The sequence below is a fragment of the Plectropomus leopardus genome, chromosome 11 (genome assembly GCF_008729295.1).
Source record: "Plectropomus leopardus isolate mb chromosome 11, YSFRI_Pleo_2.0, whole genome shotgun sequence".
In the NCBI taxonomy this organism is placed as follows: Eukaryota; Metazoa; Chordata; class Actinopteri; order Perciformes; family Serranidae; genus Plectropomus; species Plectropomus leopardus.
The window spans coordinates 11,750,885-11,778,096 of record NC_056473.1 but is presented as its reverse complement, the minus strand read 5'-3'; the positions used below and the strand labels follow the sequence as shown (position 1 = coordinate 11,778,096).

Here is a 27,212-nt window from a genome sequence, read left to right as displayed (position 1 = left end):
CAACCTCCTTTTGCTTGTCTGCAGTTTTCGTTTCACTTCCCATGGTGCATTGGAGAGCTCAGTGGCTTGATTACTCCCTATGATAGTGTTTTTCCTGTGTTTTTCTGTGTGTATGCTATGTTGGCTTTATGCACCAAAGGTTATTGTGTTATATTTTACTCTGTGTTCTGCAGATGTGCTGTGACTGTTGTCTTCTGGGGAAGGTAGCCCAGGAGCAGGGCCTAACCTGTGACCACAACCTGTCAGTGGGTTACCAGTGTAGCCTGGTGTTCCGGGCCTGCTGCGTGAATGAAGCTGCAGACAACCAGACCACACCCACAGCAAAAACTGAATGTGGGTGAAAAAAACTCAAACAAAAAAACAAGCGTGAAGTAGGCCAAATGTGAAAATGTTTTCCTCAAGTTTGTTTCCTACAAAGCAGGCAACTTATATTCGGGTAGAAAAACAGATAACAGGATGAGAATACTTTCAACTGAATGTAAAAATATGGCAGAATGAACTAAGAAAGACAAATAATTGTGTGAAAATCGAAGCATCAATGATGTTGTCAAACATAAGCCCACACTGCCGCCTCCTGGATGTGTGCGGTCATTGCTTTTTGATCATTGCTGTCAGCTTTTAAAGTAGGCGAACCATGATGACACTCAAAGGAGAGTGTAATCACATCACACAGACAGGTCATGTTGAGCTAAAGGGCACTAAATCTTCACCTAGGGGTTTAGTGTATTTATTCATGGATAGCAAAGATTTCTTAGTTCCAACTTTACGGTTGGAACGATCTGCAGCCTTTATTTGTCCCTTTGAAAAATTTTGCATCTTTGGGTTTTGGACAGACAGAACAAAACTCTTGAAGATGTCACTTTGGTGTGTCGTATTTAAATGGATATTTGATTTTATTTTCTGACCTTTAACAGACTAAAACAATATTGAGTTAAAGGAGCAGTTTGTATGAATTAGTGGCATCTAGAGGTGAGAATTGCAGATTGCAATCAGCTGAAACGTCTCCCGTGTGCTGAGCATGAATTTCTCTGGTATTCATTATCAAGGAGGTTTTTACTGCAAGCTGAATTCTCTGCATAGGTCAGCTCTTTTCTAAAACAAACGGACCAGGCGATTTAAACCAGTAAAAACACAGAGGGGATGCTAATTATGGTGGCTGACACAAAATCACGAATTACCCTAACTAGAGTCAGTGTTTGGTTTGTGTATTACTGTAGAAACATAGAAAAATATAGATATTATATCATTCTAAGGTAACAAAAACACAAAAATTCTTATTTTCTGTTGAGTATACATAAGAGAAAACCTATTTATTATTTATTAACTTACTCACTTACTTACGTATGTATGATTTATCATATTATATTCTATTTTTACTAATATATCACCCTAAATCCTACACTCTGGACCATTTATTGAAAAATGTATTGGCAGTTTAATTAATAATGATAATTTAATTGATGATGATGATAATAATCATAGTTGCAGCCTTGGCAAAAAAAAAATAACAAGTACAATTTTTTTTGCTTCTTACGATAAATGCATGAGGCGTTAAGATGCAGCCATAAAAACTTGTTATTTTTTTCTCTCATACAGTTCTAAACACGGATGAAACCAATGGAGACAATAGAGATAATTCAGTCTTAAGTGAGCTCTGCCAAGGTCTAGTATATATAAAGCTTTTCTACACATTAAATATTTAATTTTGCCAATACATCGATCAATGATTAATATGTTTGTATTTCTTTTATAGGTAAATGTGCTCATAACTGTGTGGGCAATGACACTTGCAACTGCTTCAAAGGCTACAAACTCAAGCCAGATGGAAAGAGCTGTGAAGGTCAGTAATATTCCAAACCTAGTCTTTGGCTTTGAATGTTCCAGTTTGTGTGACAAAAAAATTAGACCACGGAGAATGCCTTTCGATACAATTACTGTACTGCTGTGTGTCCCTAATGGAAACTTCAGCACAATAAGAAAACCCCTGTTTTCCCACACTCACAGATATCAATGAGTGCCTGCTGGGAGCCAGCAACTGTCGGGCAGGAGAGCGCTGTATCAACACAGACGGTTCCTTCCGTTGCCAGAGAGAGGTCAGCTGTGGGACTGGCTATGAACTCACTGACAACAACAACTGCAAAGGTCGGTCAAACTGTGCGCAGTCTGGCTTTGTTACTGCGTATCAGAGTCATGTGGTTTTTAAGTTACTGGCACTGTTTTTAATGACAGTTTCTTCTGTGATTTCTCCATCCAGATATTGACGAGTGTGAGACTGGAATCCATAACTGTGGCCCGGAGTTTGAGTGCCAAAACACCCAAGGGTCATTCCGTTGTCTCCCTAAGGTCAAGTGTGGTGCTGGCTTTATCCAGGATGCCCTTGGGAACTGCATTGGTATGCACCAAACTACAACTGTACTAAACAACAAAAGGAAAAGAATATTTTCGATGGATATTTTGTATTATTCCTAGGTAGTGCTTAAAATCACAAAAAAAAAAAACACTGAAAGAAAATGCACATTAGACAATCTAGCAAAGAGTGCAGACTGACTAGTAAATACTGCAAGGCTAATCAGCGAAATGGGGAGCAGGTGAGTAAGTGGGTGATGATGGTCAGGTGTAGTGAGTGGCAGAAAGGGGTTACTTTGCTCATTCATGGATTTCCATATTGAAAGCCTTGAGTTTGGCTGACAACAGCAGACCAGATTTAACTGCACATGTGCTGTACCCCAATTGTGTGTTAAGACCCTGACTTCACCTCTTTCTATGCTCCTTGAAACTGTGGAGGAGCAAGAGTTGGATGGAGGACACTATTCTCGGCCAGCCTGTCACTCAGAGCGAACACGCCACCAAATACGGATAACTTTAAATCTTTTTTTTTTTTTAATCAAATGATTAAGTTATATAAAAAAAATCACCCCTACACAGTTGTCATTGACATTGAAAAGAACTCCAGACACCAAACTTGTGTTTTGAACCAGGCAGTAACATGTTTATTTTGGCAGTAAATTATAGCATTTTAATACAGCTGTAAAAAAATGGAGATTGATTTGTTTTTGGAGCCAGCCTCAAGTGGCCATTAGAGGAACTGCAGTTTTGGCACTTCCATGTTGGCTTCATTTTTCTTTTTTTTGGTAATGACAGGGAGACTTGGGCTGAAGATATACTTGCTTTTTAACTACGTGTTCATGTTTGCATGATGGTTTCCTTGCATATCCTGCATCTGCCTGGAGCGTTAGTCGTGCACATCCTCAGACATTCATGCAAGGTATCCACAAGATGCAATACAGACACAGAATAGGCAGCATTGGCAGAACGAGAGAAACACATTATCACAACGTGAGTTTACAGTTAATGAACTGCATAATCAGTTATTTTATCAAGATGGACCGAAGCAATCTGTTCATGATTTAACAATGTTTTCTGTGTCTTTGTGTTTTTCAGATATCAATGAATGTGTTAGCCAGACAGGCCCATGCCACCGCGGGCAGACCTGTATCAACACAGTTGGATCCTACATCTGCCAGAGGAACTCTGTTAACTGCGGTCGAGGATACCACCTCAACGAAGAGGGCACACGCTGTGTTGGTACAGCTGAAAAACTCACTGCTCCTAATTAACAAAGCATGTTACTAATCTACCAAAGATGCACATTATGGTGTTCTCTGTTGTTTGCATCCCTCTCCGCAGATATTGATGAGTGTAAGGGCCCTGAAAAGGTTTGTGCAGGTCATGGTTGCATCAACCTGATGGGCTCCTACCGCTGTGAGTGTGAGGGTGGCTACATCTTTAACAGCATCAGTCGGACTTGTGAGGGTAAGCAGCTCAATTTCACCTGGTGTTCTTACACAAGTACCTAATCAAAGTGTATTTTTTGCATGTAAATAACATGCATGCTGTATGTGTAGTACTGATCAAACTGTGCACAACAGGGACTTATCATAATTTCAGCTTCTTTTATGGCATATATGGACTTTGTGTTTCAGATATTAATGAATGCAGGCACTATCCTGGCCGCCTGTGTGCTCATAAGTGCGAAAACACTCTGGGATCCTACCTGTGTAGCTGCACTATCGGCTTCAAGCTAGCTGCTGATGGCAGGAACTGTGATGGTAAGGCAAATATCTGAATCAGGAGAGTTGCAACTTTTTATAAAGGATATAAGTTATACCTTGCATATATTCCCGGTTCTGAGTTTGGAGACCATTTCCATTCGATTCCACCGGACACATCTGTTCCACCAGTTGCTATGGCATTAGGATTTTTTGGTATGATTTGTTCATTGATAGCATTCTAATGTATTTATCAAGTGCAACATATCAGACTTTGCCAGGTTGCACCAGGTTCTCTTAGTTCTCTTAAGCTATAGGGCAAAAAGTGATTGAAATGATACATCAGGACTCATTAGTTTGATTGTAAAGTTGATGATGTTTATTTCACCAGCGAGACCTAAGGTTCATGTATGCTACTCTGGCCTAAAGACCACTCTAACTAAAATATTGTTGAAGAAAATAATGTTTTCACTTCCTGTGGCCAATCAGTGAAAAATGCTATAAAAGGCTGAAGTTAATACAAACAACAAAATAGTATGTCAACTGGGATAAAGCATGATGATTAGGCAGTAACTACCTTAAGCAACCTTGGTGCAGAATAACAACGGTGACATCAAGTGGTGAAATCATGAACTACAACACAGGGTAATATAGTATCCTATTATTGGGCATGTGATACTGTAAGATTACAACAAACACAAAATCATGGCAAATAGCTATAAATTAGCTGTTTTTATTAGAAAGTTATTCAACCCAATATTATGCTTGCCAGTGTGGCACAGAGAGTATTTCTATGCAATTTCCCACTTTTATTTATTTAATGTTTATTTAAAAGGGACATAGCATATGGATGAACATCAGTATAAAATCCAAATGTAAAGAAGCTGGAGTTAGCAGGACCTCTGATTAATATCTGTAGTCCCTGGCAGGTAATAGACAATAGGAACATAGAAAGAAAGAAAGAAAGAGAAAAAAGAAAGAAAAAGAAAAGAAAAGAAAACAACAATTCAAACAAAGGACAAAAGTGCATTAACAGTGGCAATGTCAACTGTATGGCATAAAGTGCACGGTGCAAAGTGCTTTATCTGCATGCAGAGTGTAGAATTCAACACACGAGTTGGTTGCGCACATACATCATGGATCACTGGATCAAAGGACAAGGAGCTATATTGGCGATGCATTGCATCAGAAGAACCTAGATGGATTGATCTTCTCCTGCGGCCTGGAGTGGATCTAGACGTGATATATTGTATTTTATATGTATGTACTTTATTTTGCATGTTTACACAACTTACCATTCAGTTCAGCATTTCTATTTTGAGTATGTCACAACCTGCTCTTAGGCTGGACAAAAAGAGGGAGACACACAGGTAAATTAACTAATAAAGGGATTTGTTAACTAAAGGTAAACTCAAACAAATTGCACAAAGGAGAAATCTGTTGTCAGTAGTGTAGAAAGTAGATGAGTGGAAATATGCTTTAAGGGTATTGTGCTGTGAAAACAAAGAAAAATAAAACAAACAACACAAAGCAAAGGAGTGGTGAGGAGGTCTGACAGCACAGACTCACTGTGGCTCTGTCTTATGTGCATGGGGCACACCAGGCCCAGGTGTATCCCATGATGCTGATTGCAGCTGCCCTGGAATGAGAAAACAAACAGCACAAGCAGAGGGACCTCACAGAGAGGCCCTAACAAGTATAAAAGGCACGAGATCACCTGTTGGTCTAATCAGTCACGGAGAACCAGTAGGCTATCATTCTCAAGTTATACAAACTTTCGAAGGGACGCACTATGACAACTGCTGTTTTAGAGAGTACTGTACACGTACTAAGTGTAACGTGTAAGATTGAAGTTATAACTTATAGTGAAACAAATTTAACCGGTGCAACCTAGTGCAGTTTTATTTGGTGTTTCACAGTCGACCATTTGTTGATATGGAGACAGGTCTTTAATGTTAACAAATACACAACTGTACTATATCAGACCAGAAAGTATTTTAACAGGCCTTGTGGTAAAACTAAAAACTGATTAAACTGACAATTAGTGGCCTCCTTTAAAAAAACCTCCAATCACATACAATCTTTTCTCCAAAGTTTATTATTTTTTCGCCTTTTCTCAATAACCTATGCACACGCAAATCAAGTGTGTAACTGTGCAAGCAACTGTTTATGTAGTACATTTTAAAATTGACATGGGAGGATCCACATCTCTGCAAGTGCAGGCTTTTTATTCTGATCACAGAGGTGCATTCATTTCATAAGTTCATAATGGTCTGTAATCATCTTTTTTCTGCATAGATTTGAATGAGTGTGAGAGCAACCCATGCAGTCAGGAGTGTGCCAACGTGTACGGCTCCTACCAGTGTTACTGTCGCCGTGGCTACCAGCTCAGTGACATAGATGGCATGACTTGTGAAGGTAAATTGGAACTGTTTCGACAAGTACTTTGAGGAAAAAAGCTACAATCTACTCTGTGTTAATATGAAGAGTTTGCCTATGTGTTAACAACAAACTGGATTATATATGAACCAGATCAATCATAAGCAGTAAAAATATATATTTCTTATAGTTACTCAGTGGATTGACTTATTTTTATCTGTCTGTTACATTTTGTAGATATAGATGAGTGTGCCCTGCCCACTGGAGGTCATATTTGCTCATATCGCTGTCACAACACTCCTGGCAGCTTCCACTGTTCATGTCCTGTTACTGGCTACACTTTGGCACCGAATGGCCGCAGCTGCCAGGGTAAGATATCCCACACGATGGTTGCAGGATAAGTTCTTTTTCACCAACAAAGACCACACCCTATGTATGATATAGCAGTAGTTTTATTTGGGATGACTAGAGGATGAGGGAAAGATGGAATGAGGGTCATGTACGAATGGGGGTTGAGGAGGGCGACGAAAAAGAGAAGGTTGCATGGAGATGAATGGGATTGAAAAGGGTCATAGTGTGGCAGCAACGTTGATGAGAGCCACTTGATCACATATTTTATACTCGGCAAAAATGTTTGTGTCGGTACAAGGCATATTATATAAGTTCTGATGATACTGAAGTTAACATACAGTTTCAGTATATTGTAAATAGTGTATAGTAGTGGACTATGTTAAAACTCATTCAAGTTTTTTTCCTGCCTCATTTGATTACTATGGTTTTTCAAAAGGAAAAAAAAGAAAAATTAAGTTTGCACATCTATTTTTAAACAGGTGCGTAGGAGAGGGGCGAACAGAACACAACATAGAGAAAAACTCCCGCACACTGTGTAATTTGCAAAAAGCATTATTTAAATGCAACATTTTGGTACTAGACCCTCTTTTGCCTGATGAGGGTCTGGTACTGAAACGTCTTTCTCTAACTTCTCCTATGGATTTAAAAAAAATAAATAAAAAAGGAAGTACAACACTATTCAAAACCAAGACACCTTGCAGAATAAGTGACCTAGGAATTTTGGTATGGTACAACAGCTTATATCTTCTTTTTGTTAGGCAATGTCTTGCTGAGAAGAGGGTTTGGAGGGAGGATCATGAGAACAAAGATAAGCAGGAAAGAAAGGGTTAGACACATCTGTATAGGGCTGAGTAGGTGATTGAATTAATAAGGAACAGGTGGTTGAATTAGTAAGATGCAGGTGACTGAATTAGTGGGAGAGAGAAGCATGGTCTTATTCCTGAATCTTAGTCATGGTGAATTCATATGTGGATGTTTTTAAATCATCTTTTTCCACTTTTTGTCTATTCGCTCCCAGACATTGACGAATGCGTGACGGGAACACACACATGCTCGGAGAATCAGAGCTGCTTTAATGTACAGGGAGGGTTCAGATGCTTGTCCTTCGAATGTCCGAACAACTACCGGCGCGTTGGAGATACGTGAGTATCTGGATTGCGTGCACATTGCTGCTGAACAGAACACATTTGTTAACAGACACAACTTTAAATGTGTCATTTGCGCTCTTAGCAATATTAGATTGACTAGATGGACAATAATAATACAGACATTGACACAAAACATTCACAGAGCAAAGTCCATGTTCCTCACAGTTAGATCTGAATCTTCATCCTGCCAGTACAACGGTAAATATTGTCAGGCCTTTTGAACCGACCCCTAGTTATAAGATATCTAAGGCTCTGCATGTCCAGTATGCTTCATGCTGGAATGACTTCAAAAAAGATTTGGCTGTAGCATGTTGTGTTAGAATGATGAAATGCATATGGATATTTTCTCATTGGCTCAGTTACAGTAGAGGCTGTGTATGAGCACCCTGCAGGCACCAGTGACTCTTGCATGATCCCACAGAGGGCACCATGACTGGCCTGTGAAGTTTTACGCTGCAGAGACTGATGTATCTTCCACTGCATGCCATGCACGGCAAATAAAATTTACACCTGGTCTCTCTCTCTCCTTCTCTCTGTGCCTGTTTTGTTCTGTCTTGTCCCATCCTGCCCTGCCCCCCTCCCCCACTTCTCTCTCTTTGCAGTCGATGTGAACGCTTGCATTGCAATGAGTCTGTCGAGTGCCTGGCCATGCCCCTGAGAATAACCTACTACTACCTCACCTTCCCCACCAACATTCCCGTCTTCACCAACATCTTCCGCATGGGCCCCACACACACCGTGGCTGGCGATGACATCCAGATTGTTATCACCGCTGGCAACGAGGGCGGTTTCTTCAAGACGGAGAAGGTGCCCACAGGCGGCGTGATGTCGGTGGCAAGGCTCATCAACAAGCCACAGGACTTCGATCTGTCTCTGGAGCTAAGGCTGCGTCGCTACGGCACTCTCAGCACGTATCTGGCTAAAGTGATGGTGTTTGTTACCCAGGAGGAGCCCAGAGTACCTTACAATCCCCTACTAGAATAAACACAAGAGTATAGTTACACAAGTTACTACAGTCTTAAAAAAGATGTGTCATTTTTAATACATTGCTCCATAGAGGAAAAAAGGACACCCCCCCCCAAAAAAAAATATATATATATATGTTTGAGAGATGACCATACATTATGTTGATAGCAAAGCATGGTGATGCCATGTAGACTACTGCATGTGATGTAATGCATAGATATATCCATTTAAATATACATATAAATTAGGATTTGCAGTGACTACTTATTCATCTTTATAACCACAGATCATTTATTTGTCTTTCTTTCATAGATGTATGCAATTAGGTTAAGGCTTGCCTCAACATGTGAATTATGCTAATTCTAATAAATCACAAATATGACCCTGTTCAACACTAAACACTTGTTAAAAATGACACATCATTTTTAAGAGAGGATATGAAAAAAAAGTTACAACACACAAAATCAAGAGAAAGAAGCACAGCTTTTAAGTACATAATCAACTTTTTAACACTACAATTAAGGATCATTATTCAGCAGTACAAATTAGGGTCCAATTGAATGTATCCTCTTGGAGGCGAAGCATCGTGATAGCCGCTAGGTGGCGTTCTAGGTCAGAGTAAATCATCAAATGGTAACGACCCAAGACTGCCTACAACTGAGTGTAATTTGATGATGGTTGCATGATAAAGTCTGACGTTTTGCAGTATTTTATGGTTTATGTGTTGGATGAACAGTTTTCTATTAAAATTGAAATAGAAATAACACATGTTCAAGTCAAATCCAGTTCTTGATAATGGCGCATTGTGGGGTTTAATCAAATACAGCGAAGGGAGCAGCTGGAATGTGAGGCCAAATCACAGATGGAGGCACAAAGACTTCCTCACATAGTTTCATATCACTATTATTCCAGCAGCTTCATTGAAGAGGAAATCCATTGATATATGCAAATCTGGAGCTATGCATATAAAGCTAAAAGTACATTCTGTGATCTGATTGAAAAAAAGGTTTGATTTACTACAAAAATCTAGTCACAAGGACTTTAAATACACATACTAGCTCGAAAAAAAATCCTGATTTACTTTATGATTATTGATTATTATTAGTTATTAATGTGTCCTGATCCCATCTATAAGTTAAACCCTTCAGGTGTATACTATATCTGCATATATGTCAAATTGCACTATTTATTAGGTCTATAAAGTAATTCCACACCTCCAAATTCCAGTTAGAAATGAGCCAGACTGGGCCTATTACTGTATTGTTACTCCCACTTCCCAAACATCAGTTACGTTGTACCGCACATATGTCTTTGTCTGGCAGTTATTTTCATGCACATCTCTTTAGCTCCCATTACAATTTAGGTTTAATGTGAAATGCACAGATTTCCACTGCATACTGCGGGTGTAAACCCCAAAGCAGACAGATAATCCAAATGAAGGCTGAGTAAGTGACACGCGATGGGATGCAGTGGCAAAGAAGAGGGAAATGTGCACCAGCAGGAGAGAGTATAAATAGTTTGACGTGCTGTGAGGCTGCTGCCCGAGGGCTGTGGCTTATAATAACTGTAAATTCAGATGTCCTAGGTTCCTCCTGTCCTGAGCTGTCAGGCCAGTAAGGATGCACTTGGTCCCTAGTGGGGATATCCTTAAAATAAGAACATAGTGGTGCGCATAAGGTTTTTTCCTCCCCTTTGACATTGAGTTATGGGGCTCTGGGCTCTGGCCGGTGGTCTGAACAATTTGTGGTGCAGCAACATCACCGCGCACAGAATGAATGATGCCCTGCAGTGTTTGTGTTGGGGCGTTATCAATGTGCCGACTATAAATAATAATTACCAAAAAAATAAAAGGCCCCATACGCTTGACCAGAGGACTTTCATCCAAAAAGTCTGTTTTTCTTTCTGGTCTGAAAGTATTGGGGTTTTTCTCCTGGGCTGGGCCACGTGAGGCATTGGGAGATGAAGAAGACGTACATTTGTGCATGCACGCACACATATACACAAGCATGTTTGCATGCACAAAGGCACACGTGCACAAATAAACATATAGACGCATATATAGGTACTTTTAGTGCATACATATACATGCATTAGCACACACGTGGAGCTGTAATTAGCTCCACTTGCTGCTCCTGCTTTGAAGTGCCCGTCTGTATGTAAGGGGGCAGTTCACCCTGGGTCATTATCTTCTCGTAAATTTACTCTCTACCCCAACAGAGCTTTCACCTCGTCCTCTAGAGCCCCGCTCGGGTCTTTCTGCAGCTCAGGCCGTGGTATTATAAACTAGGAGAACATTTTGTGGGTTTGGCGTGGGCCAAAGCAAAACTTGGACCCACCCGCTAATTGCTAATTACAAGCCCCTACCCAGTGGTGGCTTGACTTTTTGTCAGGGGCTTCTCTCCTCGCTCTCCGTGGAAGGAGCCCTGCAACCCAAGCCGGGCCCGGGCTTTGAGCTGCAGCCTATAGGTCCCCTGAGGAGCGCCAGAGATCCACGGCCCATGACTCACAATGTGGCTATACGGCTGCCATGCACATTAACTGGACTTAAACATGGCAACTTGACTGTTTTCATAACCCAATATAACCGTGTACAGACTTGTCTCCTTTGTGAAAAAAACAAGCTTGAATTTAACAGTCTGGATGTCAAAGTCGAGGCTTTTATTTTGTTTCAATAGCTCTCTCATGATTACAAGTTCCTCAAAGACAAACTCTTGATTTATGGGCTTGTTAGTGCTTTAGAAACCTCTCTCAAAGTCTTACGCAGCAGACAGGTAGTGAATAGCGATACTTCAGGTGGCGTTAGCCTTAGGAGCCAGCAAAGGCCCTCCATTCCCTCCGACCTGTCACTGATTAGTCTGTGGAATAAACAAAGCCCTAAATAATAGGATGAGAGCTGCCCTGGGGAGAGGCTGGGGAGTTGTCTAGTCATGTTGCTCACAATTTAGGAGTCTTTTAGAACACTCCCTTGCCCCATAAATCCTCCTCTAGAGATTATCTGATGTGAAGTTGGGGATGCTCAGCAAATCCAAATATTTTCCTGAGCAGGTTGTGGATCATTCTCTGTGAGTGTAGTAATTCATTTCCCACACAGCTTGAAATAGTGCATCAGAAAAGCGTCAATGGCAGCGCTGGTCTCCACAAGACAAGCTAAAAAGGTTGGCTTCAGCATGAGCTTTGGCCATTGTTGGTTTATTATTCTTCCAAACCACACAGAATTTGCTTTGTTTTTGATGTTGACTGCTATATCCAGTGTCCCTGCTGTCTTGTTCAGATATTGTTTGTGTAGCGGCTATTGGAGTTGTCCCACTAGGTTCTTGATTACGCAGTGGGCTGCTCCCAAGGATGCCCTGTTATTGTGAGCTTTAGAAACCAAAAGTGGTTGACTTTATATAGACATTACCTAAAGGTCAGAGGCCATGTGTGTTTTTGTTTTCTTTTTTTCTGTGGGTGTCTACGTTTGTTCTGTCCTTTAGTGTGGCGAGGCTTCAACGCACTGACACCATTCGCTGTGTAAAGTCCTGTCAGCCCAATGACGTTGCCTGTGTTCTGGACCCCATGCACTCGGTGTCCCACACCTTCATCTCCTTGCCTACCTTCAGAGAGTTCACAAGGCCAGAGGGTAGGCACAAGTTCATTTTTATGATGTTACCAATGATTGGAATTTATTTTTGGATTAGTCCAGATGGGTAAACATGCAGCAAAAGTGTAAAAAGGGGACAGGGTCCTCTGTTCGCAATCTTCCCAAGGGTCCTATGTTCCCAGGTTCCAAAGGTTCTATGTTCCCAAGGTCATATGCTCCCAAAGTCCTATCCCATGGTCTTATGTTCAAAGCATCCTGTGTCTCCAAGATTCCATGTTCCCACTTTATTATGTTCCAAGGACCCTGTGTTCTCAAGTTCAATAGTCTGTTTACAAAAATTAACCCTCCTATTGTTTTCATGACAAATTTAAACCTGTTCAGATATTTCCTGAATAAACTAACCTGACCCAAGATCTCTTTCGTAATCTTAACCTGTTTGAAATTGACAACTACTACCATTTTTTTCTTCCATTGTTTTTATTCTGCTCTTTTAATAGGTTAATTAATTGGCCGACTAATTCTTATGTTAAATTTAGGGCTGGAATATGATTGGGAGTTATCTCCATTCAAAAAGTAAGTATTAAAGTGCCCGCTAGCTCAGTGGGTAGAGAATCTACCATTAAGGCCAATGCCTATGCATTTTCATGACTCTCAGACTCATGATTATAGCTCCCAAACCTTACCCTGGCCCATAACATATTGAGCAAATACAGTGCTGGAGAACATCCCTTTCAGGTTCCTTTTATGTGCTATTTATAACTGTGGAGCAAAAGATCCTGGGAGCAACCCCAACTCACCTACAGTAGGAGCACCTCTAGAGCTCACTACTGAACATGTTAAGTAATTGTCACAAAAAACAAGTAAAAAATGACAGTCTGCATGTGTGAACTAGCAAACTTTAGAGGGTGTTTAGTTGTTTGTGTCTCTCTGTGTTTACATTCTGTACAGATATAAAAGTGGTATTGAGTGTCTCATCTAACTATCGGCAAAAAGGCAAATTAGTGTTTCAACACCACATTAATTTTTATGCACAATCAAAGGCTGTAAACTGATCAGTCTGCTCCAGTCTCTTTGCTTTCCCTTGAAAAGTCTCTGTCCTTGAGCTGAAAATCGCCTGATTTGGCCGCATGCTGTTGGATGATACGCGGGGGACCCTGTTTCAGGCAAATAAATGTATTTTCTAAAATGATAAACTATTGATTTAACACAAATCTCAACTCCTCTTAAATTTATTTTGTATTTTATTTATATTGTCTCAACTCTACATTTTCATTAACCCATATAGGCCCATATTTCAGGCTTCATTTTGTGCCTGTTAAAATCTTTGGAAACAACAAATTCGTAGACAGCATGATAACTTGTGTTTTTTTAGTATCATTGTGGTCCTCAGCATTTTTTTTCTTTTTAGCTCTGCTTTATCTCCCTTAATCTCCGACCTCCCATCAAACACATTTCCCTGCAGTTGTCAGAATCCATATGACTACCTCTGACCTCCAAATTAGTTATTCCATGATGTTCTTCATGCAGTCCAGGGCTTGGCTGGCCCACACCAGAGAGTAAGTGCCATGCTGGTTGGATATGAGTAACCACGGTAATCACTCGCAGACAGTGACAGCTGACAAGCATCTATTGGCTGGCATGCAGTCCATGTTTCAGACACACTCATGCTCAACGTCACGGGGAGTTAAGCTCTTGTCATTTCTCGTAAACTCTGAGTTGGGGTGTAAAGGACTCGAGGCCCTTCAGCTGAACAACAGCATTGAAAAGCCTCAACCTTCCTGTGACCCTCTCAGTGCACAATAAACACAGACCTTTCCATGTCCCATTTTATTGTCTTTCTCTTGGAAAGAAAAAAAAAAGGAAAAGCAAGAGTTGGCACTGGATTGGCAGTGCAATCCCAGTGTGATTATGAGGGTTTAGTCTCCGAAAGCTTTTTGTGTCTAATTGTTATCTTCCAACAGAGATTGTTTTCCTGAGAACCACAGTGCCGGCTTATGGGTCCTATCACTTAGGCAGTTACGACGTCAAGTTTGACATCCTGGAGGGCAACGTGGATAACGCCTTCGACATCATCAAGCGGGTAGAGAATGGAATGTATGTGGGTGAGTACAGGGATTTTACTTCGCTTTGTGTTGTGGATGAACCAAACTCGTGCAAACATTTGACAATATGCACCCTGCACCAGCCGACAGCCTCAGTGACTGGGAATTTCTTTTTTTTTTTTTTGTTTGACAAAGAAGGCAGTTTTTCTTATCTGATTTTTCATTTTAAGTATGAAATATTATTTTTTCACAGATCAAACTCACATGTGCACATTGAAAAAGGGACAAAAAGCACAAAAATCTCCCAAAAGGGATGTCTGGACGCTCTGACATAACTGCATCTGACACAGTCCGTTATGGTCTTTGCAGTGTTGCGGCATCATGTAGCTGTCATCATCTTCACAAAGGCTCTTGGTGTCTCTGTCTTTGGCGAGTTGTCCTCTGAGTGGCTCTTTGAGACAGACGAAGGCCTGTTTCTGTCTCGCCAAATATTTGGCATCCATTTCCACAGTCTTGCGGTGAAACAAAGTACCATTTAATTCACTTATCTACGGCTATGCTTATCCCAAGCAGATCATTATTTTCCACAATAAGTTACGGCAGTCTGAATGTACTGGAATCGAGTGCATAAATCTACGCTTGTGTATTCACATGCACGAGTGATTGCAGTTGACAAGCGGTTCACTATAACTACCTGTTGCAGCAACCGCCAGCATGCAAAAAAGAGCCCTGCACTAGTTCAAGTAGGAGCAGCAGATACCATCTCCAGTGGTGTGTAACAACAACACATGTTTGGGGGAAAGCCATTCCCATCCTTTAGTCTGGTGGTGACCCAAGGCTGCTGCACGCCTGTGGGAGAGCTCAACTGAGCCTTGGCCCTGGGAGGATGAGGGTTGTTGTGAGCCCAATGATGACACATTGTTGGGCCCCGTCTAGGTGTTTTGTTTTTGAGCTGAAATGCAGGCTGTGTGATAGCATAAGGACAGCATCTTCTTCTCTTGCTGATGGATGAAGGGACGGCCCATCAGTGTCCACATCTGTCTTTGCAGATGGAAAGAGAGAGGGGGGGGGGGGGGGGGGTGATTGTCACTAGTGTAGGCTGGGTTGTGGGAGCATGCGAGTGTTGCTCTTTTGTACACTTGTGCAGAAACAGATGTGTGCTCATCAAACGTACCAAAATTCACAGACCAAATATGAGAGAAAACCAGCAAGAATTCACGTAACTCACTGTTAACCATTTGATACCTAAGCAAATTGGCTTAATTTCTTTCAAAAACATGGGAAGAGGCCGCTGAGCAAAGAAAATTACCTAGAAATAAGCGCAAAAAATAGAAACAAAGAACAAAGAAATGCCTTCAAGAAAGGACCAAAACATGTCGATTTTTTTTCTTTAACAAAACATTTAATTAAGAAAATGACAAATATAGATTTCTTGACATTTTTTACTCCATTTTTTTTTTTTTATATGGAAATCTTCCACGTTGCTCATCATGTTTTTTCCTGTTTTTTAATTATTTTATTTTTTTAAGAAATCAAACTAAAACTGATGTCGATGTAGGTGTTAAAGGGTTAAGCAGCTATAATTATTTTGTACTGTCATATAATGGTATGTGTTTGTTGGAGTGTGCAATGGTGTAATTCTTGCCTTATTTTGTAATATCTCGTCTACTGTGTGTGTCTCTCTGTAAAGAGGATTTAGGAGAAATTCCCTGTTTATAGTGGTGCTCATTTACAGGGGCAAGTACACTGTGTGTGTGTGGGTGTGTGTGTGTGTGTGTGTGTGTGTGTGTGTGTGTGTGTGTGCGCAAGAGAGGGAAGGGGAATAAAATTGCAGAGGAAGACAAAGTGAGAGACTGTGATTCAATGAAAGAGGAAAGAGCGAGAGAGAGAGAAAATATGTGCAGAAGTAATCCTGGGCGCTTTGCTTCATGTGGTTAAATGTATTGTTCCATTTCCCCACGCTAGGCCTCAGTGTCTCGCCGAGCATTAGAGCACTTAAACTGACGACCACATGAAAGGCCTGTTTGTGAGGAGCCACTTCTCTCCCAAAACCCATTGGATGCTTATTGGATGCAGCTCTTGCATGTTAGCACCAGTTACCCGTCGCATAACCAAATTGAGGCGCTGTGCAATGGAGCCTTTGGTCACTGACTGCTCGCTGTGAAGTGTGGCGTCCACGGTGCGATGAAGGCCCTCTTGGTTTTATTTAGTGGGTTGTGCTGCTGGTGCTTTGGCCCGCAGATGCTGCTGTTGCGTAACCATTGTGTGAGGCCCGCTGACGTGTCACTTAAGGAAGCTTAGTTTCCAGTATCTCCAGTGTCTCCAACAGTGGTATTACAGCTTGGTGGGATGTGAAGAGTAGCAGACATTGAGGCTCCACTAATGAACAAGTGCGTGAACTCAAACTAACTTTGGCCATTATTTTTGGCCACTTCTTGTGTTTTTCAAAGGGACAAAAGAGGCAATTAAGAATACTCAGAATCTGTTGCTAACTTGAAAAAGTGATTCTTGAAAGGTTTGATTGGCTGACACTCTTTTCCGTTATGCTCACTTACTCTTTTAAAACCAGTCGCCTGCGCACACAGGCATGCACTGTTTGCATAGACATATGCGCGCGCACACACACACACACACACACACATAAAGAGGCTGACAGGACACCAAATAGTGTAAGAATTGCACCACTCTTTCCGAGTTCCTGGTCATCCATCACTGGTTTTCCCAGCACTGTCACATTTGGAAGACAACCTTGACAGCCTTACGCATCTGTGCAAACACAACACTTGGAAAACATGATCAGAACCAATCAAACACTTACAAATTCCCATGACGACCACAGTAGCACAGCAGCGGCGACCACACAAAATCCCCGCAGGTATGCAGACGCACGGCAGAAGTGATATGTGTCCTCCTTGCAACAAAGACAACATTTGTGTCACATCGTCGACATATTTGGAAACACAAACAGTGAAAGGAATGCATTAGTCATGCTGACGCTGTCGTCCACTTTTGATTAGGGACAGGTTGTTTGAATAGGGTTGATAATGGGATGATTGATTTTTGCAGTCAGCATGTGGATGCGTGAGTCCTCCCTTTGAAAACACTGACTCTGTGGTCTCTCACTGTGGTCTCGTAAAAAGTTGGTGCTTTCCCTGTTGTTTTATCTCTCAGTGGCATCAAAGTGGGGATCAGTGTTGTCTTTGACCGCTCCCATTGATAATATCGAAAGCTTGGAACCATTTTCTAATTCACAGTCAAAATAAAGTGGGTCACAATGGAAACGGTTTTCTAACTTTTAGTATATACAAGGAACCAGAGTGCATAAAACAGCACCAAAATAGAGATTCTTCATTTAAAAAAAAGTGCCAGTGGAGAATCACCCTTCCACACTTGCCACCTTAATACCTCAAAATAAGGGAAGATTATCGACAACATATATATGTATATATGTATGTATATATATATATATATGTGTGTGTGTGTGTGTGTGTGTATATGTGTATATATATATGTATATGTATATATATATATATACATATATATATATATACAAAATGTCATTTAAAACACATTTCCCTCAATTCTTCATCCCCTGCACTAGTCTATATAAATTACATTGACGAGGTAGAGAACAGCTAACTTCTTCTACAGCTGCCAACAGCCCACCACCATTCCCTGCTAGAGAATGGGTGAAATCAAAGCAAGGCAGTTGGGCTGGGGCCCCCAATACGTTGTTGTATTTATAAAGAATTCCATCTAACTAAAACAAAGTCTTCTGCAGAAGTCTGAAGAAGTCACCTCTAACCGCTGAACATTTTACTGTTCAGGCACTTTGACACTGAGATCTCTGCTGTTTGTCTGTCTCTGTCACTGTACTGCACTTTCACTCTGCTGCAATCTATCGATCAGCTGTTTAATCAGCCAGGTGTGCTATTTGTTTTCATTACTACTTGTTTTTGTTAGTGGTTGAAATTAGTAAAATTAATCTCTTGGGCTCAGTTACTTTGGTTCAGATAGAAATTTGTATCCTTAGCCACACTCTAGTATCCAAATGCACACACACCTGGTGCAGTTTGTATTCAGGGACGATTCATAAAACCGTAACAAATATTTCTGTGCATTTCCAGTATTAACTTTCTAACAAGCTGCTGCATGTTGGATGTTCAGTAAAACGTAAGACACACACATTTTTTTAGGTCAGTCAAATTTCTCAGTTACTCTCAAATTTCCCCAGTCCCCTGTGGAGATTACACACTTGTTTGAGGGGCTCTAAATTGGGAGACAGGAAAATACTTGAAAAATGTGACGCAAGGAGGACACTGAGAGAGGACAGTGAAAAACAGGAGTCTCCCTGGAAAATCGGAAAGGTTGGTAACTATGGGAGTAAGGTCATCACACACTGGACCTTCACTGGACAATATCTAAAATAGTTTATTTTCTAATGCATTGGCCAAATTTATTAAATGACTTTGGGTCTGTGCCCACCAGTGTGAGGGTCCCTCTGGCCTTCACTTGCAAAATGTCAAAAGTTCCGTAACAGATATCGACCAGGAAGAGACTCAAAATGACCACAAAAAGACAAAAAAAAGGCCACAAAATTACCTCAAATATACACATCAACAACACGGAGATATAGGGGCCCATTGTATCTTAATATAAGTACATGCCTGTCAAATCAGAATGATTCAGATTCACTAACGTAGGCACGATGGAAAGAACAAAATCGACTGGAGCGCATGTGTCATCTGATGGTCATTTTGCGTGCAAACATAAAAACATTTCTATGTACATATTATTGAATGTAGCCAATTGTGTGTAAATCGAATGCACAAAACAGTCAGTAGCCAACTGTGGAATCAAATAGTCAGCGCATGTTTAGTCATCCCTTCAGTGTGTCCAAATAACTCCTCTTTATGAGTAATTATTTGTCATGGAAGGATTTTACAGTACCATTAATCACTGCTGTCTAATTCTTTTTAGCAGGAAAAACTGATTTATGCCGCATTTATACTTATCTTACCGGACACTACCAGATAATATAGTACCTTCTCTTCATGAATCATCCTCTGGAGAAACTGTAAGTCTAAGAAGCTGCAGCTAAATTCCATTCATTTTTGAAATGCAGGTGGAAATATGCCTTTGTGGTTTATATCGTGTGCAGAGAATAAATACCTTTTGCATTGCCATTGACATTGCTGGCAGCCAATGAGGCAGCCAGCAAGATGAATGGCAGAGGAAGCGGACAGTTTGTCTCTGTGCAGGTAGTCATGGTCGTCAGTGCAGCCGTCCGCAGTGGCTGGTGGAATGTGAGCCTACTGTGTGAGACATGACTGCTTCAGAGCCAGTGGAGCTTGCTTGCGGCTCTGGCTTGTGGCTGTGCTTGGTGAGGAGTTGAGGACAGCAGTGGAGATAAGCAGACAACTCGCTCCGTTTGAGCGGCTGTCATTTGGATGAATCATGACATGGCAGCAGCGGGCCCACTAGAGCGCGCCAAGCCCATAAGGAATCGTTGTCTGCCCCACAAGAGATTAGTACGGTTAATCAAAACAGGGTCTTCTCTCCCTGACAACCCCACAGCCAAACACACAGTGTTCCCCCAGGGTGGTCCTCCACCACCAATGTACTGATGAAGAGTTAGCGATGCAGATATGCCACGTTCAAAAAGATACCGGTATGTACACTTATAGTACATATTACATGCAATAAAACTGTCTTCATAATTCAGCAGATACACTTATCTCCCTTGGTTTGGTGATCTATTTAATTTATACTTGTCATTATTCTTTGCTGTGATTTTTGGAAAATGTAACTTTGTTTAGGTAATAGCTCAACTCACAAAATGAATGCCGTTTTTATCCAAGCTCATATAGTAAAATGTCAAAATAGATAGCAGAGTACTTAAATAGCTTATCAAGATGTTCTTCCATTTATAATTTTGATGGAGAATATAATAAAGTGCAAACAAAGCAAGTTTTCATATCCTTTCCATTTAGTCTACACTGTCAAGTCTATATTTTGCTCCTTAGTTATGGGTCTTTGCTTTGAAAGGTCACTTGCAATATAGTGCAAAGGTTGTGGTAAAGATAATGGTGCATGTTATGTCATCTCAGCTGCTCTGGCCCACAACTGCTAAAACAGAAAGTCCAAGAAAAGAACCGACCAATTCCCCCATGGCTACTTTTCAGTGATGTCACTGCCCAGTTTGCGACACAGTCCAACAATGACCCATGGGCCATTTGAGAGATCTGTAAGTATGACTCGCTGTTAATTGACCTTAAAATATCAAGCCACATATGCTGGCCTTTCAGAGCAGGGGTGGTCAGGGCTCCCACCCCCTCTTTGGAGTGGTCAGGGTTGGGTTTGGACAGCCTGACCTGACTGGCCATCCCTGTACCAGTGAGCAGTGACCAGGCCGTAAACACAAGATCCAGTACCCGAGGGGCCTGTGCACTCAGTGTTGGCAATTTGAATGGATTATATTTCAGCCATGCTGACGGGTTATCAAAACTGAAATTGGTTGCTTTGCTAATAGGGTAACAAGGGAGCTAGTTAGCAATTCCTTTGGCACAGCTCCTCGCTTTTATGTGCTTGTTGGACAAGAAGTTTCAGGCAGTAAAAGAAGAATAATTGAATAAGAAACCACTCCTTGCTTTGATTGTGTTTATGCCAGCAGTTGTACACCAGCGATATGGTCATATACAAAACATATCACTGTTTTAGCCATAATGATGCTGAAGAATGCCCTCCAGTGCCCTCTTTGCATACTGGAACTTTGTACACCACCTGGATACCCTCCAGTGGTTTCACTGCAGTGAGCATGCATCGCGCCACAACCAGTGTGTCATTATACAATACTGTGGTGAGGCCAATGCATATTTTTCATTTGTCTCTGGTGTTAAACCCGTTCATTTTGGATTTTGTCATACACTTCCTCGCTGAGTTGTAGAAACCAGAAAACCCCGAAATTGTACTGTTTACATGTAACCCTTCAATATTGCAGCGCTCGTGGCCATGAAGGATGACAAATGCCTCCTGGCATTTGCTTCACTTTGTTTTGTGGCAGTGTCTCTGCTACTAGCATACATTTATTTAAGGCTATTTTCTACTTAAGGGGCTACTTTATGGTGTGGCAGAATGTTTTGGAGAGCAGACAGATTGTTCAGCTGTTTGTTTGATGGTGGCTGTTCAAGCCAATGCAGTCACCTTTGCACCCTGTGGCAGATACCTCAGTGAGATGGAAAGACACCACAAACCTTTCCAGTGCTACAACTGGATCTGCTCGGTAACTTCAGGCCTCAGATTGCATGACCTTGCAACCCAGTCAACAGGGCAGATTGTCAGCCGTAGGGGTTTTCTAAAAAACCTCTGCATGTTTATTTACATGAGTCTCAGGTGGTATGGTAACCAATCAAAGTCAACCTGTTTTGTGGCTCTTGGCTTTTTGCCTTACAGCCTGGTTGAAATGTTAAAGATGAGTATGTGGTTCTGGTTTCACCTCAGGTTCACTGTGAGTATGTTGAGGCCCAGCTGTTAGCTGATGCTTTCCCCACATTCAGGATACCACCGTGCTTTTGATGGGAAGCTTACGGAAACACAGAGTCATCATGGTCACACGCACTGACTTTAGTATCCTTTGTGCAGAATTGAATCCATATTGTGTACATAATTGTCTTTTTCTCGCCCTCAAGGCTGTGCAAAAAAATAACTTAAACAAAGGCTAAAGGTTGAATAAAACATGTTTCGACAATTGGGGTGTTTCTTACAGTAATGATACATCTTACATGTTAACATATGCTCCTTGGTTTGTTATCCTGCCCGAAAGCGTCCCAAAATCCAAAATCTGTGTTTTGCGTTAAGTTTCAAATCACCAACAGTGAGCTCAGAGGGAATTTGAGGTTTCGGAGAAGCTTCTCGGAGCTTATCCAGAATTTCTGTTCTTAAGAACACATCCTCTGCATGTGCTAATGAGACCACAAACAAATTTACAAAGCAAACAAACACATTCCACATATTGCACTATTTAGATGTCCTTAATAAATTTTAAGTTTGGATGCATTATGTGTCTGTGTTTTTGTTATTTATCTATGCAGTAGCATTGTCTAGCTTCTTGAGCAATTTTTAAGATTTTCAATGGAAAACTTCCTCACAGTTAACCCTAATTACAGAGAGTCAAATCCTCGTTAGATAAAGGCCACACTCACTGCATTTTAAAAAAGTAATCGTTACTGGACTGAATCCTGTCCATCTTTGCGGTGGTCCATATTGTGCGTGATATCTTACTCATATTTTTTCATCTCACTCATCCTCATCATGTGCTTGCTCAACCCACTACTGAAGCTTTTGGACATTTTTTTTTTTTTTTTAATTTAAGTACACCGATAACTCATGAACCTTCAGAACTCACTTTGCATCGGGCAACTCAGAGTTTTGTGACATCTTGTCTGGCTTATTTCTGAGAATAATTTTCAGACTCAAAATTCAGTCTCGTTTTCCATGTCAGTTATTCTCTTAATGTTGCGGCTGTTGTTAGGTTTAAACAAAGGTTAGCTCTTTCTGATGCCGCTGATGCTTTGGAAACAATAAAATCTGAGTCCCGCTCCCCTCTGTCTGGTGTCACTACGCAACAGAGTCCCAAAACACCAAAACAAGGGGGCAACCCTGGTCGAAGCGGGCCCCATTCCACACTCCTACGAGTGCTTATCGCCGGAATCTGCTGGAATCTGTAGTGTGCCCGCGGATCCGACCCGGAGAGGGACGAGAAAGCAAAATAAAGTGACAGAGAGAAAGAGAGACAGCAGTTCAAGCTCCCATTGCTTGCCCCTCCCAGAGTTTAAAGATGGATTCCTGGAGGAATGCCTCCATGGCTGTATCGCGTGACTGCGACTGCTCCCCTCCATCAAACACATGGGACTCATTTACCCTTGTGGGCCACAGTGATGGTGCCACAAACACCAGGCCCCCTCAGGAAGGGAAGAGAGGGGAGGAAGAGAAGGAGGAGGATGAGTGGGTGGGGGGGGATCTGCCATCATACAATGCCAGTGTCCCAAAGGACGCAGCGGATGGCGCATAATGGATCATCATCTGCCCTGTGGTGAACGACCAAATGGGTTTTACTGCTTTATTACAAGTACCACAGAAAGGAGCCTCATAATTCAGACCGATCAAGGCAGTAATCTGTCGTCATTTTGATCCATGTTGAGTTAAACTCGTGAGTCATCATACTAAGAGCTTGAACAATACTGACTCACTTATGAATAAGAGAGGAAATGGGATGAAGAAGGAGGATGGTTGAAGGTGTGATAGGAGGACAGCGTGGTGATTGTGCTGCCTGACTGCACTTTGGCTGTTCAAACTGGCGATGGCTGTTCAAACAGGCCAGAGCTGAAATGTCACCAGCCATCCGCAGAGAAAAGGTCTGCTGACAGCCTGTATAAACACTGGCATTTTTTTGCCCGTGTAATCGCATGTTCACTTAAAAAGAGCACCCAATGAATTCCATGGGCATTCAGTAATGCTCTGTTTATTCTCCCATCTGTTTTACCATGATAGAGGGTGTCTCGTGTCCAAGGGGAGGTGCACAGTGGAAGGAAGGAAAGAAATTCAAATTGTAATTGACAGTCCTGACATCACTAGACTGTTCAGTATGTCAACACTGCACCTTATTTGAATGCTCATCCGAATGCATCGGCTAGAAGAATGGCAAACCTAACCCTAACCCAATTCAAATATCTAAAAGAAAAATCAGATATGATCCAAATATGGAAATGCAAATGTAAAATCAGTATAAAATTCAGAAAATTTAATAGAATAAATAAATAATAATATCAGAAAAAACAGAAAAATACAATCCAGGTTTGATCAAAGACCAGTCCAAAAATCCTGACCTTAACTTCTAAGAAAAAGAACTGTCAGAAGCTAAAAGTCCCTTATTGAAGAAGTATACTACAACACACACAAAAACAAATTCAGTATATACTCCGTAGAGTAATGTGGGAATGGTCTGCGTATGACTTGCGTCAGCCCAAGCCTTGCCTTTGGCGCCCCAGTTCAACTGCCTAGTTATCCAGGTAACTTGCTCCTAATCGATACGAGTGCACTACAAACTGCACCCTCGGGATGTGGACCGCCACTCTTTTAACTTTACCCTGTTTAATCCCAGGTTTTAGTCCCTTGCCTCCTGGGGGAAATGACCTATTCAAATAATTTGCCAAAGTCATTGCCTTAAGAGATCATTTGTTGTTATGGTCAGTATTCATTGGAACTATTTTCAACCAAAGAAACAGTCGCTAAGAAAACCGATGACAATTAGGTCTGTGAACTATCCTCAACATCACATCTTGTCTTCACCAGCTAGTGCAAGAAGCACATCAGCATCGTAGCTGCTTGGTTTGGCTGCACTCATGGCAGTGGGTGGATGATGAGACAATGGACCCATGGGCACAGACATGTAAAAGCCATGTGTCTTTTAAGATAATTTTGTGTCTCTGAGGCAATTGCATGTCTCTTAGTAGTTGTTTTGTGTCTCCTTGAGGTCATTGTGCATCCATTTGCAGTCCTTCATGTCTCTTTAAAGTTAGGGTTAGGGTTTTGTTTGTCTTTGTAGTTTCTTTGCATCTCTTTATGTCCTTTAGTGGTCTTTTTGAGTCTCTTCTTGGTTGGTAAAAGTTAATCTGAACGACATTTTGCAGGTGAAGATCAGTGGGGCCCTGACATTTTGGGCCCCTGGGCTCGGTAATCCAATTCAGTAATCCATCCATGCTCACTGCTTCATACACAATCAGTGTTGTCAGAAGAAAAGAGACATAAAATGTAAAAAATGTAAAAAAGAGCAAGCCATTGCGCAACCTATGTAGACAGCTGTACTGAATAAAACAGAAGTATATATAAATTTGACAGAGCTGTCGGACGTGCTTGAGACCAATGACCGAAGAACAATTCTGAAACCCATCTGGTTTAGACAGCCTGTGTCCGGGACATTGTTTTGAAAGACAAATGTAATTTTTTTTTAATGCGCTGAGCATCATAAACAAAATTCTATTATCCTCTATTGTATTGGGGTGGCGTCAGCATTTCTAAATCAAAACTTCAGCCCCTAAAACCAAACCTAAAGTGACAAAAACATGTTTTGGAGTTGGGGGTTAGGGTTAGATTCTTTAAACCAAATAGCAATACATAAAAAAACCCATTAAAAATCACATTGAAATGAATAAGCCAGTCTTATCTTTGCTAATTGCTGCTCTTGGTCAACCTCAACATTTGTGACACTGATATTGTTCTTTTTTGTTTCCTTCAGGTGTTGTTCGCCAGGTGAAGGCTCTGATTGGTCCATTGACTGCAGTACTGAAACTGTCCATGCGCAACCTGACAACTCAGGGTGACTCTGGCCAGAACGTCATCAACGTTCATGTCTTTGTCTCTGAGTTCTGGTTCTGAGAGGCCAAATTTTACCAAATGTATTAAGACATCCAGTGTCAACACTGTACACATTGGTTTTGTTATATCAATGCATAGATCAGTGTCAAGGTTTTAGTTATGTTTGATTAGTTTTGACAGTTTCTGAGATGAAAGGCTACTAGCTGCTTCTGATGACAGCATGACACTTTGTTTTGATGACAAGTTCAGCCTGAAGTGCACTCCTGCGTTGCATCTGGCATGCTGAAGCTGATATGGAGAAACTTTGTTATTTTAAAATCTATAAGAAATGGGACATCCAGAAAGTTTTTAAACTGAAAGTGCATGCATTCAGAGAGGTCATTAAAGGATACGATGATTAAATTCAACAATATTCTTTTCATGACATTATAAGTCTTTGTTTTTGTAACATTCACTTTTCCTTTCTTATATATGCATCGGATGAGGTATTTTTTCTATGGAATAAACACTATTTTAGTTACAGTATTTGTTTTTTCGTATTTCCTTTTAAGACCAGCGCATGAATTCCGTACTACAGTTAAACTCATGGGATCAGGAAGTCGATAAAAAGGGGAAAAAATCTCTTTAAATACAGGGAAAATAAGGAATGTAAAGAGATAGCTGCTTCGTCTGTGATGAAAAACAGTTTTGTGAAGTGGTCATTTTCAGACGGATTATATTTCTACAAATATGATGAATTTCAGGATGGAATATTCAAATCAGGACCATGTGAAACCCATGCATTGGTGCAGCCAGACCTCTCTTCCCCTGTTGTCAAGCGGAGGCAGATCACCATAAAGCTGGTAACGTTAGCTAACACTATTCGCTCACCGAGACGGCGGTCCAGTTTTCCACAGATTTTTCTCACACCACAATTCAAGTTCTCGTTGTGCCCCATTATTTCTCTTTGTCCCAGCCTGCTGATGGTCCTTTGGCAGGATCAAAATTAGAAGGCTGCAGTTCATCAAATGTGTATAAGTACTTAGTTAGTATTTTAAACCTCATCTGGCTGGATGGGGTCTGTCATTATAATTGTTGTACTTGTCTGTGCTTGGTTCCTCTTCCCTATGTGACGTAATGTTCCAATTTTCCTGTCTTGAAGTGGGATTATATCTATATATAGGGTAAAGTCCGGTAATGTGGGACACTTTTTGGTAGATTACCAAGAACATCACCGAAACAATTCTTAAGACTATTGTGAGAATTACTTTGACAACTTGTTATGTATCTCTGCCATTTTTCTATGAATATGTTGCCAAATAATGTATAGGTAAAACTGAACAGT

General features: G+C 41.1%; 1 protein-coding gene across 2 annotated transcripts in view; it reads left to right on the top strand.

Moving 5' to 3' along the window:
* Positions 1–26,413, top strand: part of fbln1 (fibulin 1) — a 35,748-nt gene extending 9,335 nt beyond the window's left edge. The window contains exons 4-17 of one of the 2 annotated variants that reach the window (XM_042495870.1): positions 174–333; positions 1,597–1,662; positions 1,754–1,840; positions 2,005–2,142; positions 2,255–2,392; positions 3,442–3,585; positions 3,688–3,813; positions 3,984–4,109; positions 6,348–6,467; positions 6,666–6,797; positions 7,798–7,921; positions 12,367–12,512; positions 14,435–14,575; positions 25,809–26,413. In XM_042495870.1, the coding sequence (XP_042351804.1) occupies positions 174–333; positions 1,597–1,662; positions 1,754–1,840; positions 2,005–2,142; positions 2,255–2,392; positions 3,442–3,585; positions 3,688–3,813; positions 3,984–4,109; positions 6,348–6,467; positions 6,666–6,797; positions 7,798–7,921; positions 12,367–12,512; positions 14,435–14,575; positions 25,809–25,948 (1,788 nt within the window). In that variant the 3' untranslated portion in view covers positions 25,949–26,413. Of the gene's footprint in view, positions 1–173; positions 334–1,596; positions 1,663–1,753; positions 1,841–2,004; positions 2,143–2,254; positions 2,393–3,441; positions 3,586–3,687; positions 3,814–3,983; positions 4,110–6,347; positions 6,468–6,665; positions 6,798–7,797; positions 7,922–8,529; positions 9,660–12,366; positions 12,513–14,434; positions 14,576–25,808 lie in introns of those variants that run through there. The other variant, XM_042495871.1, reaches the window with a different exon arrangement.
* The last annotated feature ends 799 nt before the right edge of the window (positions 26,414–27,212 follow it).